The sequence below is a fragment of the Mytilus trossulus genome, chromosome 12, assembly GCF_036588685.1.
Source record: "Mytilus trossulus isolate FHL-02 chromosome 12, PNRI_Mtr1.1.1.hap1, whole genome shotgun sequence".
In the NCBI taxonomy this organism is placed as follows: domain Eukaryota; kingdom Metazoa; phylum Mollusca; class Bivalvia; order Mytilida; family Mytilidae; genus Mytilus; species Mytilus trossulus.
In genome coordinates, this window is record NC_086384.1 from 6,209,099 (window position 1) to 6,228,439 (window position 19,341).

Genomic DNA, 19,341 nt, shown 5'->3' on the forward strand with positions numbered 1-19,341 from the left:
ACTTTGTTGAACATTATTGCTGTTATCAGTTTACATCTATCTTTAATAATATTCAAGATAATAACCAAACACAGCAAAAATCCTTAAAATCCAATTCAGGGGAAGCAACCCAACATCGGGTTGTCCGATTCATCTGAAAATTTCAGGGCAGATAAATCTTCACCTATTAAACAATTTCATCCTATCAGATTTGCTTTAAACTCTTTGGTTTTTGAGTTATATCGCCAAAAACTGCATTTTACCCATATGTTCTGTTTTTATCCGTGGCGGCCATCTTGGATGGCCGGGTCACCGGACACATTTTTAAACTAGATACCCCAAAGATGTTTGTGGCCAAGTTTGGATTAATTTGGCCCAGTAGTTTCAGGGGAGAAGATTTTTGTAAAAGATTACTAAGATTTACGAAAAATGGTTAAAAATTTACTATAAAGGGCAATAACTCCTAAAGGGGTCAATTGACCATTTCGGTCATGTTGACTTATTTGTAAATCTTACTTTGTTAAACATTATTGCTTTTACAGTTTATCTCTATCTATAATAATATTCAAGATAATAACCAAAAACAGCAAAATTTCCTTAAAATAACCAATTCAGGGGCAGCAACCCAATAACGGGTTGTCTAATTCATCACGGAAAGGCATGTGATAACTTCCGAAGTATGTGATAAATATTTCATATCAGCCCGCAAAGCACCAATTCGAAAAAAATATGGAATTTACGTAATTTTAATGCTATTATAATACAGTAAAAATCATATGTTATTTGGCCTCAGTATATGATAAGCAATTTTATCCCATGTCAGATTTGCTCTAAATGCTTTGTTTTTTTAATTATAAGCCAAAAGGTGCCTTTTACCCCTATGTTCTATTTTTAGCCATGGTGGCCATCTTGGTAGGTTGGCCGGGTCACCGGACACATTTATTAAACTAGATACCCCAATGATGATTGTGGCCAGGTTTGGTTTAATTTGGCACAGTAGTTTCAGAGGAGAAGATTTTAGTAAAAGTTAACGACGACAGACGACGGACGCCGGACGGCGGACGCAAATTGATGGGACTTCGGGTTAGGTGAGCTAAAAAGAAATAAACCAAAGCAAGCACTTAAAATCAGTTTAGTACCATTTTCTGCATTTGAATGCTCTTATATATTTTTTAAGACTAGTCTGAATATGAAACATAACAGCATTGTCATTTTTTTCTATTCTCCGATTTTCTCATATTGATTGCAAACATATATTGTGTTCTATGAAGACACGTTGTTTATGGGATTTTTAGCATCAACATGTAGGTACAACTTTTAAGACTAATGACGAACATTAGAAACTAAGTAGATTTAGATCTGAGATACGACCATTTTCGAAAGAACAATGTTGTTTAAAAGGTGACTGACATTTAAAATCGTACTTTTTAATTGGTAACTATATTTAAAGACATATAGCTTCAACATTCATGATCTACACGTATTAAATATTTCGTTAGAATAGTTGGTATTTCAAAGTCATCTGTAAAATTATTATTTGTAAACTTTCTACCACAAATTTCGATAATACTATTCCGAACTACGCCAATCAACGTCTGTGGACATTTAGTAAGAGACATCAAATAGTCACGTTGGTCTTGGACTAGATTAGCACTTTTCTTGATTCCTTCTCGGTCAATAGACTTAGCTGTGGCGGTCAGAAGTCGTAATATTTCTTCACTACACGAGTCAGTCAAATATGGAAGTACCCCAAAGGGATCTTCCTTGCCACATGGCAAACAAGCTCGAATATTAATTTTTCCACCATATCTTAGCAGCAGACACAATATATTTTTATCTAAATTTTGAGGGTTGTTTTTAAAATACTCTCCAATAACAGATGTTGATACAGTCGAATATGTTAGATTATTCTGATAAAAATTTGGATTTGCTCCAAAATTAAGCAATAGTTTTGTTATCTCCAATCTATTAAATAACCGTTGAGATTTAACGGCAAGCATCAAAGGAGAAAATCCATCTTCTGATACACCGTCAATGCTTGCACCATATGCTAATAGTAATCCACATACGTCTGTTCTTCCCGCCAAAACTGCGATATGGAGCGGGCTGTATGTACAACCCGTCTGCATTGACACTTTTGCACAATTTTCCAGTAATTGTTTTACTATGTTAAATTCACTGTATTCTACTGCAATGTTAAGTGGGGTTTTCGTATTGAAAGACGTACCAGATCCTAAATTCACGTTCGCACCAAATTTTATAAGAAGGCTTACTGCGTTTGAAATATTCTCTTTACACGCTTTCATAAGTGGTGTCGTACCATATCGACTAAGTGAGTTCGAATTTGCTCCATGCTTTAGCAGTAACTCTAAACATGTCAAGTGATTTAATGGCATCAAATTAATTTCGTATCCCATGTAGTAGTGTTTATTTGCATGTGCTCCATTTTCGAGTAAAAGTTTAACACACTGCTCGTGATTATTTTCAATAGCCATGTTTAGGGGATCATACGTTAGATACCCCATATCTCGTATACTTTTCGGAACGTCTCTTCCCTCTGCACCACAATAATTTACTATTGCACAATTTTCTATCAGCACTTTCATTACTTTGAAACATCCATGGCTTGCAGATAAGAGCAAAGGGGTGAACCCGGTGTCGTCTGCAAGATTAACATCCGCTCCTTTTGATAATAATAAACGTACGCAGTCAGCGAATTTCATGCCCACGGCATAATGTAATGGACGAACACCGTTCTTTGTGGCATCATTAACACTAGCGCCATCTGTTATTAGCTGTTCTATTTTACTTATGGATGATTTCTGAGATATGGCCTCCAGAAGTAACAATTGATGCCCCTCTGCTTTTTCATACGACATAGACGTCATGCCTTTTTACTGCCACAAATTCTAGCTGAAATTGTAAAAAAATATAATATATTTATTATTGTTTAAAAAAAAAGAAGAAAATGGATTTTTACAAATAAACTTACGCATGACTATTATATGCCCTTTTTTTAGAAACTTTTTGGTAGTATCAGTAATACTTGATGTTTTTTAAGCCTAAGGAACAGATTAACCTGTCATATCTATAATCTTATAAATGTTGAAAATATAATAATTAAAATCATGAATGTCAAATGTCATGTTTGAATATGTCTAAAGTTTAGTGTTATAAACAAAGTAGGTTACATAATCATTCAGTCATTTACGGAACAACAGAAACATATGACATAAATATTACAAATACCGGCATTTTAACTTTGAAAGGGTTAAACATTATAAAATACATGTTGATATTCATATGTTGTGTACAAATTATAATGTGTGTTTTGACTTTGTTCATATTGTAGTTTGTACAAAAGACTTGCAAATCCAGATTACAATTTGTACAAAATTGACAAAAATTTACTTTTATCTTGTAGAATAATTTATATAGTATCGATTTTGTTCAAAATAAAAATTATAATTTATACAATTTTTTGGACAAATTATCATTTGTATAAAACTATAATTTGTTCACAGCAAAAACATTATAATTTTAAGATTCTTAAATAACCTTAAGCATGTTAAGGTTATTATAATTAGTATATAACGTTTTCGCGGAAACAGTTTGTACATTTTATTATTTTTGGCTTCACGTCCCACATTTCTCCAAAATAGTCTTGAAAATCCTGGATTCGCCATTGTTCGGTGTGCATACATATACTTATATGTTCAAAGTATTAAATATACCTTTGTTTCATAATGTCATTATTATGATAATCATTATTATATCCATACATGTACATATATTGTATGTTCTGTTAGATCAAGGAGGTTATATGATATCATACATGTATAACCTTGTTGGTTAGATTAAACTAGCTATTATTTTTAATATAAATATCTGCATCAAACCAGGAACATATATTGACATAGATATACTGTTCCCAGATCAAACTAAGGTCATGCGTTTATTCAACTGGAGACAAAATACAATTACATTTATAACATTTATATTATATTATATCTCAGTAATATATGTCTCTGATGTAACTTGGTGTTGAATTATTAATTGATTGTTTGTCTTTATGATCGAAAAGCTTATCTACTAGAAATGATTAAAAAGAAACATAAAAAAAAAATCTATTTTTACGTCTCTTTATATCAAATATTTTATACTAATATTAAATATAGGTTAACTAATACAAATATTTATTGTCATATAAACTCTGAACAATAAGTTTGTGACAAATGATATAAACATACACAAAATACATTTAACAAACAAAACCATGAAAACAAAAAAAGCAAAAAAGCAAAACAATCTATCTATATGATATATAAATTATATATTTTAAAAATAAATCAAGAGTCCCCTGTCCTCAGTTCTAATGCCTGTTTAAAATAGGACCCTAAGCTTTCTACTTCTTTTGAGGTTGATGGACAAAGAAGATATCTATTTTTTTCATTTTCTTGCCAGGACATAAAATCTGGCATATGTTTAATTACATTTGCTCTAAAGTTATCTCTTAGTTTAGCAATTTTTTTGCAGTATAAAATAAATTAACCTACCCCAAGATGTTCCCAGCAAATAATCATAAATACAGTTTTTCTGTAACGTAAATATCCAACACATGTCGTTAAATTAACCCAGATCAGATAACTGGACTGTGCCATAAACAAAGATTGCGTAATAAACTGGTGTTATGTATTATTATATGATATTACAAATGTTATAGACAAATATTAATAAATCGATTGCCCAAAGGTGTTATAAAACTTCCTATATATATATTGTTACCAGGACTTGTTTATACTGTGGAAATTATAATACCTTTCAAATGATAAAGCAAAATATTACACATGCTATCTTTCTAATTAATAATAATATTCTAAGCAAGTATTTGTATAGTGACAAAGATTTGTAAAGTGAAACTATACATGTACAAATTCTTGGAATTGAAAGGAACTCGATTAATACCAATTTTATTAGTATATAATCAAGGATTTGTATAATACTGGTCTAGCTATGCCCATCCTTGACTATAAAATTCCCAGATTAATGAGAAGAATTAAAAAAATACTAACCGTTGCATGCCTTGGACTGGACCACTGGGACATTATAAATAGTCCCAGAGTGGACTGAAATGTGCAATAAATGGGAGGGACAATTCTGAAAGTGACAGAAAAAAGTTTAATAGATTAGGAGTTAGTCAGTCCGGCGTGTTCACCACGTGTATAAATCCACCATTTTCTACTGAAAGAAATTCGTGTGCTTATACTGAACCGATGAGAAGATGAAAACTTAAGCTTATTGCACTTGATGAAACTTTATTAGACAGCAGACACTTGATTCTGTATAAGGAGTCTTCATTTCTGTATATTCATTATTGTTCGTGTGATATTTCTATATTGCTAATTGTCTTTTTGTGCTGAGCCTCATAATTCTCTATTCTTTTTTTTTTTATCGTTTTGTCCAATCATCATTCTCTATTTTTGATGTTTTCGTCTATTATCCCCCTTTCTGTAAACACCACGTTTTATATTATAAATACGAATGTATCAGATATCTTATGTTTTATTCACAATAAAATATTAGTTATACTCTTGAAACATTTAATTTATACAAATCGATTTAATCTACAACGGGATGCTCGGCTTTTAAACCATTCGAATTGTCTCCCTTTGACCTTAAAAAAATCCAACAAGTCGCTCTTTCTTCAATATTAATATAAAGGGTCAACAATTAAAACATAAGATTATATAGTTAGACTGGCGAAAAGTTGTTCCATTGGCAATCACACCACATCTCTTTATTTCCATAAAAAAACCAATCTCTTTGTTTTATATGTAAAAAAAAAAAAAAAAAAGAAAAAAAAAAGTGGGGTTTGCCACATCTCTGGAGTAGCAACTCTCAAATACTTTTTTATTTAACAAATAATACCTGTATGACTATTTCAATAGTTTATTTTACAATGTTATGTAAAATACTGTATGTTGTATCAATCATATATGTTATGTGTATATGCCCCCCTGGGGACCTAATTTGGAAAATAAAATTTATCTTATCTTATCTTATCTTATCTGTATGCATACAATTAGTCCAAACAATTAGAAAGGCGTCCCAGAGAAAATTAGCCTTGCCAGACGTCATAATTATTTAGACTAGCATAACACAGACTTACTTATAATAACGTTCAGAGCAAATTGTATATGGATGATCAATACATGAGGTTTTTTCTTTTGACAGGGAAAATAGATATAAAAAAAGTCTGAAAGTAACAAAAGAAAAAGCCCCACACAACGATTGCATTTTAACATGAACAAATTTAATAAAAAAATTAAAAAAATTCAAGATGACTGAAACTGTCAATTTTTGGTACTAGCAAGACAAACAATATGTTTTATTATTTCCTTAGTGAATTCACAGATGGGTACGCATGCCCGATCCGCCCTTGTTAATCGCTCATTTTGCCGATAAGAAAGTCAAGAATTGTCTGAAAATTTAAGCACATATGAAAGAAATTACAGGTAGATTACAGGTACTTTTAAAAAAAAGTCATGATTGTAATATGATTTTAATATTTGCTTTCTGTCATTTCAAATAATTCAATAGCAATCAATTTTTAGAAAAGTCTTAATTTTAAGTCATTGTAAAAATGTACGAAACCTTGCTGAAATCGACATTCACCACCCTCTTATGTAACTAGGTAATACTACCTCTATAATTTGAACAAATATATTCCGCCTTGTATCATGGTTATAGTTAAAGTTACAATGTATTACAATTATGACAGGTTCTTGATTTCAGAAGATCGTTTACTAACATGATGTAGTATACATGCAGCCAAGGTTCTACAGCAGCTATAAATACATTTTTAGTATAGTTATTATAATTTCGTAAAACAAGAACTCAACATATTGTTTTTATATATATATGCAACTGCTTTATACCGTTTGTTCTAATTTGCTAGTACATGTACACAACTCATTTATTAAAAGATGTGTTGTTCACGTTTAAACATGTTCCATTTGGTTTATAAGTGTTTCTCGTTTCTCGTTTTTTTTGTATATAATATATATTATAGATGTGTCATTGGTAATCATACTCATTGGTAATCATACTTGGTTTTCACGTTTGAATTGATTTACACTATAAAGTCTTTTTGGGGTGCTTTATGGCTTGCTATTCGTTGCGAACCAAGGCTCCATGTTGAAGACCTTACTTTGACAAATGATTGTTTACTTTTTACATGGACACGTTGTCGTTGGTTCATGTCTGTCGTATTTGTTATTTCACAACTGACTATACGGTATTGGTTTTTATACGCCCGTCAAAATTTTGAAGGGACGTAAAATGGTTTACAAATGTCCGGCGTCCGTCCGTCCGTCCTTCTGTCTGTCTGTCCGGCGTAAACATGTCGCACCGTCACTTGAGAACGACTTATCCAAATTTCACGAAACTTAACATAGTTGTTTCTTATGATGGTCAACTGATCTGTTTCCTTTTTGGTGCAAATAAGATTAAAACTTTTTGAGTTACAACACTTTGTAACTAAAACAGTGGTGTGTTTTTTCACATGTCGCACCGTATCTCAAAAAATTGATGGTATACCGCCATCTTGGATTGTATAATCACAGTACAAAATCGGTCTAGTTATTTGCCCAAATCAGCAAATTTGGAAACAGATTTGCAATTTTATGGTTAGACTGTTTATTTATATAAGGAAAACTTGTTAATTTATTGTATTTTTTTAAATATTTTAACAAATATTTACTTTTTTGGTTTTTAAAATCACTTTTTTGAAAATGAGCCATTTAAGGGGAGATAACTCTTTTAGTACAAAATTTATACTAGGCTAATAGGTATTTTTTTTATTTTTACTTGTGGCAACAAAACAAGTTCGGTGATACCATGTTTTCTTTTTATTTTCTTAAAGCATATTACGAAACCTATCATCTCACAATTTATTTCAAAATTCTATCCCATAGAACTATTTTTATGCACTCTTATGTGTTTTTCCATGAACAAACTAACCAAATTTTGGCAATTTTCAACGACTCATAGCTTGAAAAATAGCACGGTGACCCATACTCTTTGTTATATTATTGATAAAAGCATAGTAAAATCTTCATTTTGGCAAATTATAAGAAAATTCTTTCTCAAAAAACATTTACTTATGATCTACCTTATTTACTTTACACACACACACACTTCTTAGTTTTATAAATTTTAATTTATCACGGTATACTTTTTGGTGAGTATTTTGTAAAAAAAGGGTAGGGGGTTTTTACATGTCGCGCCGTATCTCAAAAACGATCTAGGAGTATTGCTTACAACTGTTCACACTTCTTTGTTTTATTAATCTTATGACCTCTATACCTTTTGGTGATGGTTCATAATTTTAATTTTGAGTTATGAGTATTTTGTAAAGAAAAAGGGAGGGTTTTTACATGTCGCGCCGTATTTCAAAAACAATTTATGATTATTGCTTAAAACTTTACACACTCTTTGTTATATTAATCTAAAGATGATTAAAAATTTTGTTTTAGTGATATTTAGTTGGTTTTTTTTAAACCACAGGGTTGGGATGGAAAAAAAGGGGGGGGGGGTTAACATGTCCCGCCGTGTCTCAAAAACAATATTTGGTTATTGCTTAAAAACTTTCTCAGAAACTATTTATGATTATTGCATAAAACGTGCACACAAGAGTTCGGTCGTATCATGCGCTGATGGCGCAGCTGTTTGGTTTTAATTGTAGTACGGTAACATATAGTTGTTTTTAACGACAGGCAAGCACTGGTTGTTAGATGTGTCATTGGTAATTATACTCAATTTTACATTACTGGTATTATAGTATAACATGGACTGAGGTACTTCATTGATACAGTATGTCCATGCATACATACTAATTAAAACAGTTAAGGCCACATTATGCTTGTAAATATATATATGTTCGTCTGTGACATTGTATTCTCACACCAATATAACTTTTCGAAGGATAGAGAAAGTACCCTTGCCTTACATTAACGTTTTTATAATCTGTGAACCATGAACATAGCGGTTGCCACTTGTGGAACAGGACCTGCATAATCTTCTGGTACCCTTGAGATCACACCTGTTTTTTCTTGTGGTTCGTGTTATTCAATCTGTATTTTTATGTTTTGTTTTTTTTGTAAACTGTTGTTTGTCTTTTTATCGGTTTTAAGTTTTTTGTTTCCCCTGGTGCTGTCAGTATGTCATCGTCTTCTGAGTGTAATATCACTTATCAAATATGTGTTCCGCCTCTCTGTTAGAAGAAACATCTTCAATTTTGATCTAAACTTTCCTAAGCATTTCGAGAAACAACTTTTTTTTTAGAAGGAAGCGAATGCTTAAAGTTTGAGGGTATGTACCAGTGAATAATAGGTCTTTGTTTTTCACAATTTGTGAAAACATGAATTATTATTGGCATTTTTATTGAAAAGTTTCTCGACACAACAGTGTTAGATTTATACTTGATATATGTAATCTGTTTATAAATACCAGTTTAGCATACATATGTTTAGGTCGAATATTTGGCCATCAACTGACACAGGTATATTAAAATATCTATAACCATCGACCCGGTACTTGTGCCCATTTTCTTGGTTCCATATCAAAATATTAAATAGACTAATTCAGGTTACAATGTTGATAATTATCATATCATTCAGCCTTATTATATATAATATACCTACCTATTCATTTGTTATTATACGTTGTTGAAAAGATAAATAGTTTATGAAGAAAATAGCAATATTGAATAAACCTATTGTCAATAGTTCGCGCGCCAGGTGTTATAAATATAATTAGTATGTGATAACCTGAAATTACAAAGCATTATTTTCAAAATTTTTATTGTGTCTTTTTTTGTTAAAGTATTTTTGTGCTTTACACTTTGATATTGAAAGTATCAAATATCTAACAAAGCATTTATTTTTTATTCTCACATTTACAATTTGTATGACATACTGGGTATATTTTCATGAAAAGAGTAAGTTGAACTCTCATTTATTTTTTCAGACTATACAATAGGTCAATATTAAGTTCATATAATACTGAACATCTGGTGGGATGTTATTTATCATGTGAAACTACCATAGACATATATTTCTTTGAAATAGACAAAGTGCAAAATGGTAGAAATATATTTCTTTCAAATTTAGACGCAGTGCAAAATAGTTTAAATGAAAAGAACGAGATGTGGTGTGATGGTTGCCAATTAGACAACTATCTAGTAAAAGACTGAAAGGACAAGAATGTATACGACTACACGTGACCTTACAGTGATAAAAAATAAGGAAAATCCATTAAAAAACTATTAAGAAGATATCATTTAAATGATACACAGAAATGAGATGAGGGTACTTGCAGAACCTCTTGAAAGATATAATTAAATGACGGATTTCAACTTATAAACATCTTTTGTTCAAGTTGTATCAATCAGTATTAACCCAACGAAACTTTGCGTATAGACGTTCTGATTAGTGTGAAACTTGGGGGTTCAGAAATCTAAATATTATACAGAGTGTACAACATAGATTTTGCAAGCTACTACTGAAACTTCAAGGAGGAAGAAGTAAAATCACAAAACTACTAAACTCCGTGGAAAATTTAAAAAGAAAAGTCCCTAATCGAATGGCAAAATTAAAAGCTAAAATGAATGACTTCAAACTTTATGGTATACGGCGAACTTGGTGTGAATCACATGGCAGACTATATTAAACTGCATTTTCTACTGTTGCCTTTATATGTATTCGTCAAAATGTTTACCATACAGATTATATAAAGATATTTTGTTTGGGTTGGGGAAAAAAATATACCTAAATCCTCGCCCTAAAATTGATTCGGCTCCTTTAATTTTTATATAATTTTGACAAAATATTTACTTTGACCCTTTGACAAAATATCAAAATTTCAAAAAACTTGAACCAGACACATTATCGGAAAAAATGGTTGGATATATAGCAGTTTGACTAACAATACTTTTGATCATTGAGGAGCTTCATATTTTCTTAACACTAGAAAGTGATTAAAACGTTCAGCTGATTTTACAGACTTATCGCCCTGTAGTGTGTGTTATGCACCACCTTATATAGTGGTAAATTCAGTAAATAATCCCACATTGACTTTAATGGTAATCTATGTATGGAATTAAATTCATACCTGATTTACCTTTAGAAATTAGAAACTTCCATATATCATCCAGGAAATTACAAATGTAGCCCTATCTTTTGCAACTATAAAACATAGAGTCATGCGGCAATTTTGGACATTCACATGGCCTTGTTTACACACAATGTAGATTCGCACTGAATTCATATACTGACCCCATTACTTTTCAACCCTATAGTAAAAAAAGGGTGGTATTTAGCATTTTTTTTTAACTCTAGTTTTGATCCATCTACCTAAAAATATTTGTTACAAATATTATCTACCAATCAGAAGAGCACAGGACTTCAGTTTTATACAGAAAGCTGTCCCCCAAATGGGCGGTCCCTGATGACGTATAATTTTTTTTACTGAATTTACCCCTAAAGAAAGACATAGCGTTATATTTTGTTACCGTAGGTTTACTACTGGTTATCATTAGGTGACAACTCACGAAACATGTTTTTGATCAATTTTAATTTTACAGAGTTAATGTATCTAGAAGTGCTATTGCAAGCAATAACGGATGTCACTGTTACGGCACCCATTTAGAACATTCTGATGTTGAATTGCAGATACATGCATGCCAGACAATAGATTTTGTAAAGTTTCAGTTAGTTTGGAGCATTTTCACATTTCTGCTGTTTCCCTGGCAATGATGATCATCTTGGAAATGTCAAAGTTAAATGTTCCACTATACTTGCCAAATAATAAGCTTGGAGCTTTTAGAAATATTTGACACTTTTACTCATTTCCATGGTAACAGAGACTGTTTCCGAAAGTTTAATGACAAATGCCACATCGGTACATGGGAGAGCACATACCACCTAAAAGAGGGACGAAAAATGCAAAAGGGACAGTCAAAATCATAAATCGAAAATAAACTGAGAACGCCATGGCTAAAAATGAAAAAGACAAACAGACAAACAATAGTACAAATGACACAACATAGAAAACTAAAGAATAAAAACACGAACTCCAAGTTTCAATGCATTCGACCTACTATTTTAAGAGGGGCAATACTACTTTAAAAAAGTTTATGGAGATTGTGGACATTGTTGCATTTCCATGGTTACAGCAGCCATTTTAGAAATTCCAAAGCCAAATAACACTTCTTCACCTATCAGTCAACATTTCTGTGAAGTTTCATTAAGTTTAGGGCATTTTGAATAATTGTTGTAGTTATCAAAACATCTAGGAATCTGATGTTCAGTAGTTGTCGTTTGTTCGAATTTATACTTGTTTCTCGTTTCTCTTTTTTTTTTATATAGATTAGACCGTTGGTTTTCCCGTTTGAATGGTTTTACACTATTAATTTTGGGGCCCTTTATAGCTTGTTGTTCTGTGTGAGCCAAGGCTCCGTGTTGAAGGCCGTACATTGACCTATAATGGTTTACTTTTTAAAATTGTTATTTGGATGGAGAGTTGTCTCATTGGCACTCACACCACATCTTCCTATATCGATCTACAATATATTAAAAGTTGAATACACATTCTCCACAACTTCAATTGATGATCCTCGTTTCGGAACCCATTCTTAACGATAGTTACATGTAACTCTGATTGACGCACTGGACACAAACAAATAATAAAAGAAGCATGATATCTCTTCATTCATATTATTTATGTATGAAATCACAAGCTGACATTATAGTAAAAACAACGAGGTATGGTTTTCCATTCTCAATTTTATTTGATTGCCAATAAAAACAGATTTCCACCTGAGACTTAAGAAAGTGGTTATAAGTCACCATACGATCTTCAAGAACTAGAATGGGCAACATTCATACCATTATCGATGTAAGACAACCAGAAATCTTAAAGTTTGCAAAGTGGAAAAATTCGGAAAAAATCAGCTATACAAAGCATGACGAAATGGGAGATAACTCAAACTAGAAAACCAACTACAGGATTTATGCTAAAACAATAAATTTTAACGAAAAACAATAAATTTTAAAATAAAACTAAAATGCCAAACTGCAACTGATGACGAGCACAGAATTACAGGTAACAAACGGAGGTACCAGGCATGGAACAGTCACATAAAATTATAAATCTGTTTTCCCAATCTCAAATATTTTATGATATAAAATACTATATGTCTTTTAATACTACAGTTACGTATATTAATGTGAACATTACGTTTTAAAAAGCTCAAACATATGACATTTGATGTGTATCACCCTTTAAATGTATATTTCCGAGTCGGAAGGTCGAATTGCGGATGATATTAAATACGTTATGTTCATTTTATTATCTATAATGAAACATTAATTACAGTAAAATTTATGCAAAAGTTCAACTTTTTTGTGATTAATATCAGAAATAATAAATATAAAAAATAGACATAAATAATACAATAAACATAAACACATGGAATTTCCTCAATGCTGCAAAAAATAATTATTTGAAAATAAAGCTGTTGTATCAAAAATTATGAAGTCATATAAAAATTAAAATATGTACTGTACAGTCGAATATCTGTAACACACAGTATAAACCACTGATATTTTCCATTGGTTGAGGTTACAACCATGCCATCCCTTTTTCTTTATCACATCATCATACACCTTTTGCTTTTTGAGCGACAGGACGGGAGCTAGCCTACAATTAGAGGAGAACTGTTTTTCCTCTGAAAGCTCATGATTGCTTGATTGATTGGTTGTTGGTACTTTACGTCCATTGGTAAATATTGCGTTCATGTTCAAGAAGATCCATTATCTTTTCGGTGCAACCTATATTTATTTGTAACTGGTGTTTATGAGTATTTAGTGTTGTGGAATGTTGTATGTCTTTCCTTATTATTTCTATCGAGTAAACCTTCGAATATTCTAACTAGTTTTACTATACATAGTATGTGAATTCAGACATAGTGATGTATAATTTTGTTTCGTTCTAAGTCATGCATGATATACATTTACAAGGGGGATTGATATAAAAATAAAAACATTTTAACCCAGACACTTGTTATTTCCTGTACCAAAACCGAAACCTCGTCATCTATTTTTATATCGATATATTTGTTGTTTTTTGTTGGACATGTGGAGTTGATGACCGATTTTTGATTATATAGTTATCAAAGGTACCAGGATTAGAGACTTACTGTTATTTTGTAAATATATTCAGTTTCTATATATGATTACGGAGATGTGATATGATAACAAAAAGTTAAATCACAAAAATACTGAACTCCAAGGAAAATTCGAAAAGGAAAGCCCCTAATCAAATGGCAAAATCAAAAAAGTTCAAACACATCATACGAATGGATAACAACTGTCATATTCCTGACTTGGTACAGGCAAATGAGACAATTATCCAATAAAGTTCAAATGAAGTTGATGTTAGCAATTGTGGGGAACGGCCATGTTAAGACTATAGTTGTTTTGTTTATAATGCCTCGTAATTATTGCTAACGCATCGATATCTTAACTTGTATAAGTTTTATAAAGAATCTGAGTAAGTGGTGTTAATTTGTGTTCAATTACCCTTGTAAACTTAACAATAAAACAAGTAAAATCTATTCAGTGTGTAAGAGATTTGGCTAGCGATAAAACTAGGTTCAACTCACCATTTCGTTCTTAAAATACCCTGTACCAAGCCAGGTATATGTCAGTTGTTATCAAAGTCCGTTTTTAAGTATGTTTGTGTTTGTTTTTGTAGCAGTTCTATGTTACTGTTGTTCCGGAGTTTTCCGCTTAACGTTGATGTGTTTCCCTCAGTTTTGGTTTATGACCCGAATTTGTTTTAGTTAAATCGATGTATGATATTGAACAGAGGTATACTACTATTGCCTTATTTACATATCTTCTATTTACACAAAAAAGTAAAAATCACTACCAGGAGTACTTTAGCTCATCCGTTTTTTTCTCTTTCCCTTAATTTATAGTTTTAATTGGTATGTTAAAACAGTGTTATACCATATTATGACCAAATGATTTCCTTTGATTAACAATATGTGAATACTTTCATGTTTGATGTCATGAAACAAGAACACTGTAATCTTTTCAGCAAATCATTTTTATTTTAAAAGTGGCATCGTAAGTTTTTCTACCTTCTAATCTTAATATTTTACAAATACACCCACCTATCGAAAGTTTTATACAAAGGTGTGCTGGAAACTTGGATCAAAACGTCGTTTGCGTGCAGTTTCTGTCTATTTTGTTCTGATATCCTTGAAGATCATCTAATACCGATATTTATCAGTTTTAAAATCGAAAAGAATGAAAACTATAATACAATGATGTGACAGTTTTAACAAAAAGAACAAACGTGTCCTTTAAGATAATTGAAAGTTTGAAAAAAAGTATACTTGATCCGTTTTAAGATAAAATCAAAAACGAAAGCAATAGCGTTATCTCTTACAATCAAGTTCGCTTATGAAAGACATAGCTGTCTCAAAGGTATAAGATGAGAGGGAAAGTCCTTAAATTAAACACTATGATGATATATATGATTAAATCTAATATTATTATACCCAAAAAGGTAATATTTTACCGAAATATAAAACCGCGAACATGCATGTGCATTTTTGTCATTCCTTCTCAGATTGAAATATAATTAGCTACATGTATTCTGTAAAAAAGTAAAATCACAAACATTCTGAACTCTGAGGATAATTCAAAACGGAAAGTCCCTAATCAAATGGAAAAATCCAAATTTCAAACACATCAAACAAATAGACAGTAACTGTCATATTCCTGACTTGGTACCGGCATTTTCTTATGTACATAATGGTGGATTAAACCTAGTTTTATAGCTAGCTAAACCTCTAACTTATATGACAGTCGTATAAAATTCCATTATATAAATAACGATCTGTGCACAAAACAAACAGATATAATAGGAAAAAATGTTTAAAAAAAGAGATAAAAAACCCAAGTTGTTGTATACAGAAGTCTGGGGTTTGAGTCTTTTTGTATGTTATTTTCTTTTTTCTCCAATATTGGAAACTGACATACTACTTTTATTTTTTCCAGAACTTGCCATGAGAAATCGATTTTTCAAATGTGCATTTGTGTTGGGTTATTTTTTTGCACAACATCTACCTATTATTCAAGTCATTGGCGACTGCAATATCAGTGGTAAATGTACGCGGATTTATAAAGACAATAACAAGGGAGGACAATCGTGACGACAATGTCGGAATGTAAATTCTGTTTCCTCTTTGGTATGTGTTGTCATTTGGGGTAAATATAAGATGAGATGAGCTTCCAACTAAACTATCAACACTAAATAGTTATCAAAGGTACCAGGATTATAATTTAATACGCCATAAAACATATCGTTAGTGCTTATCAACGAACAACAAATCCCTAATTTACCCTTTGGCTCATATGAACCTTATCTATAAATGATCTGAACTGCTGCTGTAAAGGTAAAAAAAAAGAATATTTCTATGAAAAGATTTTTTTTTAGTTGTTGATATGTTTTGGAATTTTATATCTCGATTTCATTGCATACTTTATCAAATATTTTCTACATTTGTTATGGTAAAAGAAATACATTGTATGTTTAAAATGGCGATACATATTTAAAACATACATTACATATATTACAAAACGTACAGTGTTTGTATCATTCTTACGGTATAACATGTTACGAAATTCAAATTGATAAAAAAGACTCTAATGTATAGCTTTTCAAATTTGATCGATGTAAATAAACTCATCATAGATACCAGGACTAGATTTAAGTTATACGCCAGACGCGCGTTTCTTCTACAAAAGACTCATCAGTGACGCTCGAATTCAAAAAAGTTAAAAAGGCCAAATAAAATACGAAGTTGAAGAGCATTGAGGACCAAAATTCCTTAAAGTTTTGCCAAATATATACAGCTAAGGTAATCTATGCCTAGATCAAGAAGAATAATTAAGAAAATATCGAACTCCGATGAAAATTCAAAACAGAGAGTCCAGAATTAACATGATTACACCACGGCAAAATCAAAAGCTCAAATACATATAAACGAAGGGATCACAGACAGACAGACAGACAGACAGACAGAATATTTTATTATAGTTTCACATACCAATACTGCACAATATCATACATAATGATTTAAGTATAAAAATACAAATAAGAATTTGAATCGAAGTTAAAATATCGGTATCCAGCCATGACTGACTTATGAGACACTTTTGCTTTAAAACTTATTCTAACATTCATTTACAAATGAATAAATAAAACTTTTACATCACATTTAAAGAAAAAAACATTCTGTTATACACAATATTTTCTGCGGTTAAACATAAAATATAAAGATTTTGCTAAAAAGGGTTGTATACAGTCATGTAACATTAGAAAGATAAATTTGTCATCATGATTAAAATCGTAAAAATTTGGGTTAATTGCACTTGCTTTCATAAAAAGATCATATCGCATCTGAATAAAATTCACAATGCATTAAAAAATGTTTTTCGTCTTCTACACAATCAACTGTACAATATTTACATTTTCTGTCATTAAGAAGAGTTTTTGGCTTGGTGTAACGACCTGTCTCTATAGCTAAAGGCAGAGATCCATTTCTAAAATTAGATAAAATACGTCTTTGTTGTCTATCATTTACATTTTTGAGATATAAACTTGTTTCTAATACATTTTTATAAAGTCTATAAGTACGTAACTTGTTACCATTTGGTTCATTTCGATCTTAATACAATTTTTTTTAAACGAAGGGATCACAACCAGGGTAGGCAAACACCCGGTTTTATGAGTATTGCCAAGCCCAGTGGGAAATACTGGGGAAAAGCGGGGTTTACTGGGTTTTAGTGGGTAATACTGGGCAATACTGAGTAATATAAAATACTGGCCTGAATTTTAAAGAAGATTCAGTAATCAAACACAAATGCGATACATTTAAGATATTTATAAACATATTTTGATTAATAAATAAGTTTACCTGATTAAAAATCTTTTAATACATGTGTATATGAAGACACAGTAGACAAATATTAATGGAAAAAGCCTTTCTCAATAATTCTCCTTAAAATCTATTATTTCACCCTCCTATCTAGATTGGTCAAACTGTTAACCTAAAACCAATTAATTATTTGTTTTGCAATTATATTATATAACTAAAATTATGAAAAAATACTTTTAGATAATTTAAATGTACAAAACAATGTACAGTACATCACTAATACAATGTAATAATAAATAATGATTCAGATTATAACCCATATATGTTTATATAACATTTATCAGCCTTTTCATTTTTATAGTTTTAATTGCATGACCCTGAAGGGTGTTTATTTAACACTTATAATTGCATAGCAATTTAAATTAACAATCAACTTAACATATAACTTTTTATAGTTTGGACTATTGAAAATATGATAGGAAATTCACTGCACAAATTTTGTATTCTGCCAGCATAAAACTAGTGGAGAAGAGAATAAAACTGAATTTTTCATCTTCCAAACACAACTCTCTATGGTTATCTGTATAACATGTATAAATTAAATTATAATACTATGAAACTACCACAAGTCTTTACTCTTTTGTGTTGAAATAAGCATAAAAAATCATATTGCCCGGTATTACCCATTTTAGGGAGTATTGGCCAGCCCGGGAAAACCCGGCTATTCCCGCCTGGGTTTTCCCGGGTGAGTAATACTTTGCCAACCCTGATCACAACTGTTATATTACTGACTTGGTAAAGGCTGTTCATTTTCGTAGGTAAAACATGGCGGACTAAACCTAGTGATATAGCTTTCACTAGTATGAAAACCAAATTATTGTCATTACAATAACATAAATTATTTCTGATTTATATAATTTTTTGCAAAACCTATACTACATTCCAAATTTTAACTGACGGTTTTAATACTAAAGGTTTATCTACTAGCACGTGCACATCATTTATTGTAAAATTTTAAATTATATGATGAATTGAATACTATTGTTTGTTTGTAGTGCTGTCATTATCTGCTTCAAGACATTTAACGTTGACAGGGATAGGACATGGCTTTGAGTAAAAAACAAATCCACCACAAGAAGAAAGAAAATATAAACTTTTTTAAAGGAAATACAACGATAAACCTAGATACTAGGAACTATCAGTTAATTTGAGATATTTATAGTAGTATGTCATTAAAATTGCGTAAAAGCCACTAAGAGTTACACACCACAATGATACACACAGATCTTTTGTTGATTACGCAGATGAAACTGTTTCAACCCAACTTTGTTTTTTGTTTTTTAGAT

The 19,341-nt window shown here is 31.0% G+C and overlaps 1 protein-coding gene across 2 annotated transcripts; it reads right to left on the reverse strand.

The window, feature by feature from the left end:
- Window positions 1–614: 614 nt before the first annotated feature.
- Window positions 615–5,201, reverse strand: LOC134692999 (ankyrin-1-like). 2 transcript variants are annotated; one of them, XM_063553666.1, is made up of 2 exons: window positions 5,052–5,201; window positions 615–2,892 (listed from the first exon to the last, which is right to left on the reverse strand). In XM_063553666.1, the coding sequence occupies exon 2, from the start codon at window positions 2,865–2,867 to the stop codon at window positions 1,440–1,442; it is 1,428 nt and encodes a 475-aa protein (XP_063409736.1). In that variant the 5' UTR covers window positions 2,868–2,892; window positions 5,052–5,201; the 3' UTR covers window positions 615–1,439. The 2 variants fall into 2 exon arrangements, with proteins under 2 accessions (XP_063409736.1, XP_063409735.1); XM_063553665.1 differs by lacking the exon at window positions 5,052–5,201 and adding an exon at window positions 4,536–4,666 and having other exon boundaries at window positions 748–2,892.
- Between the last annotated feature and the right edge of the window lie 14,140 nt (window positions 5,202–19,341).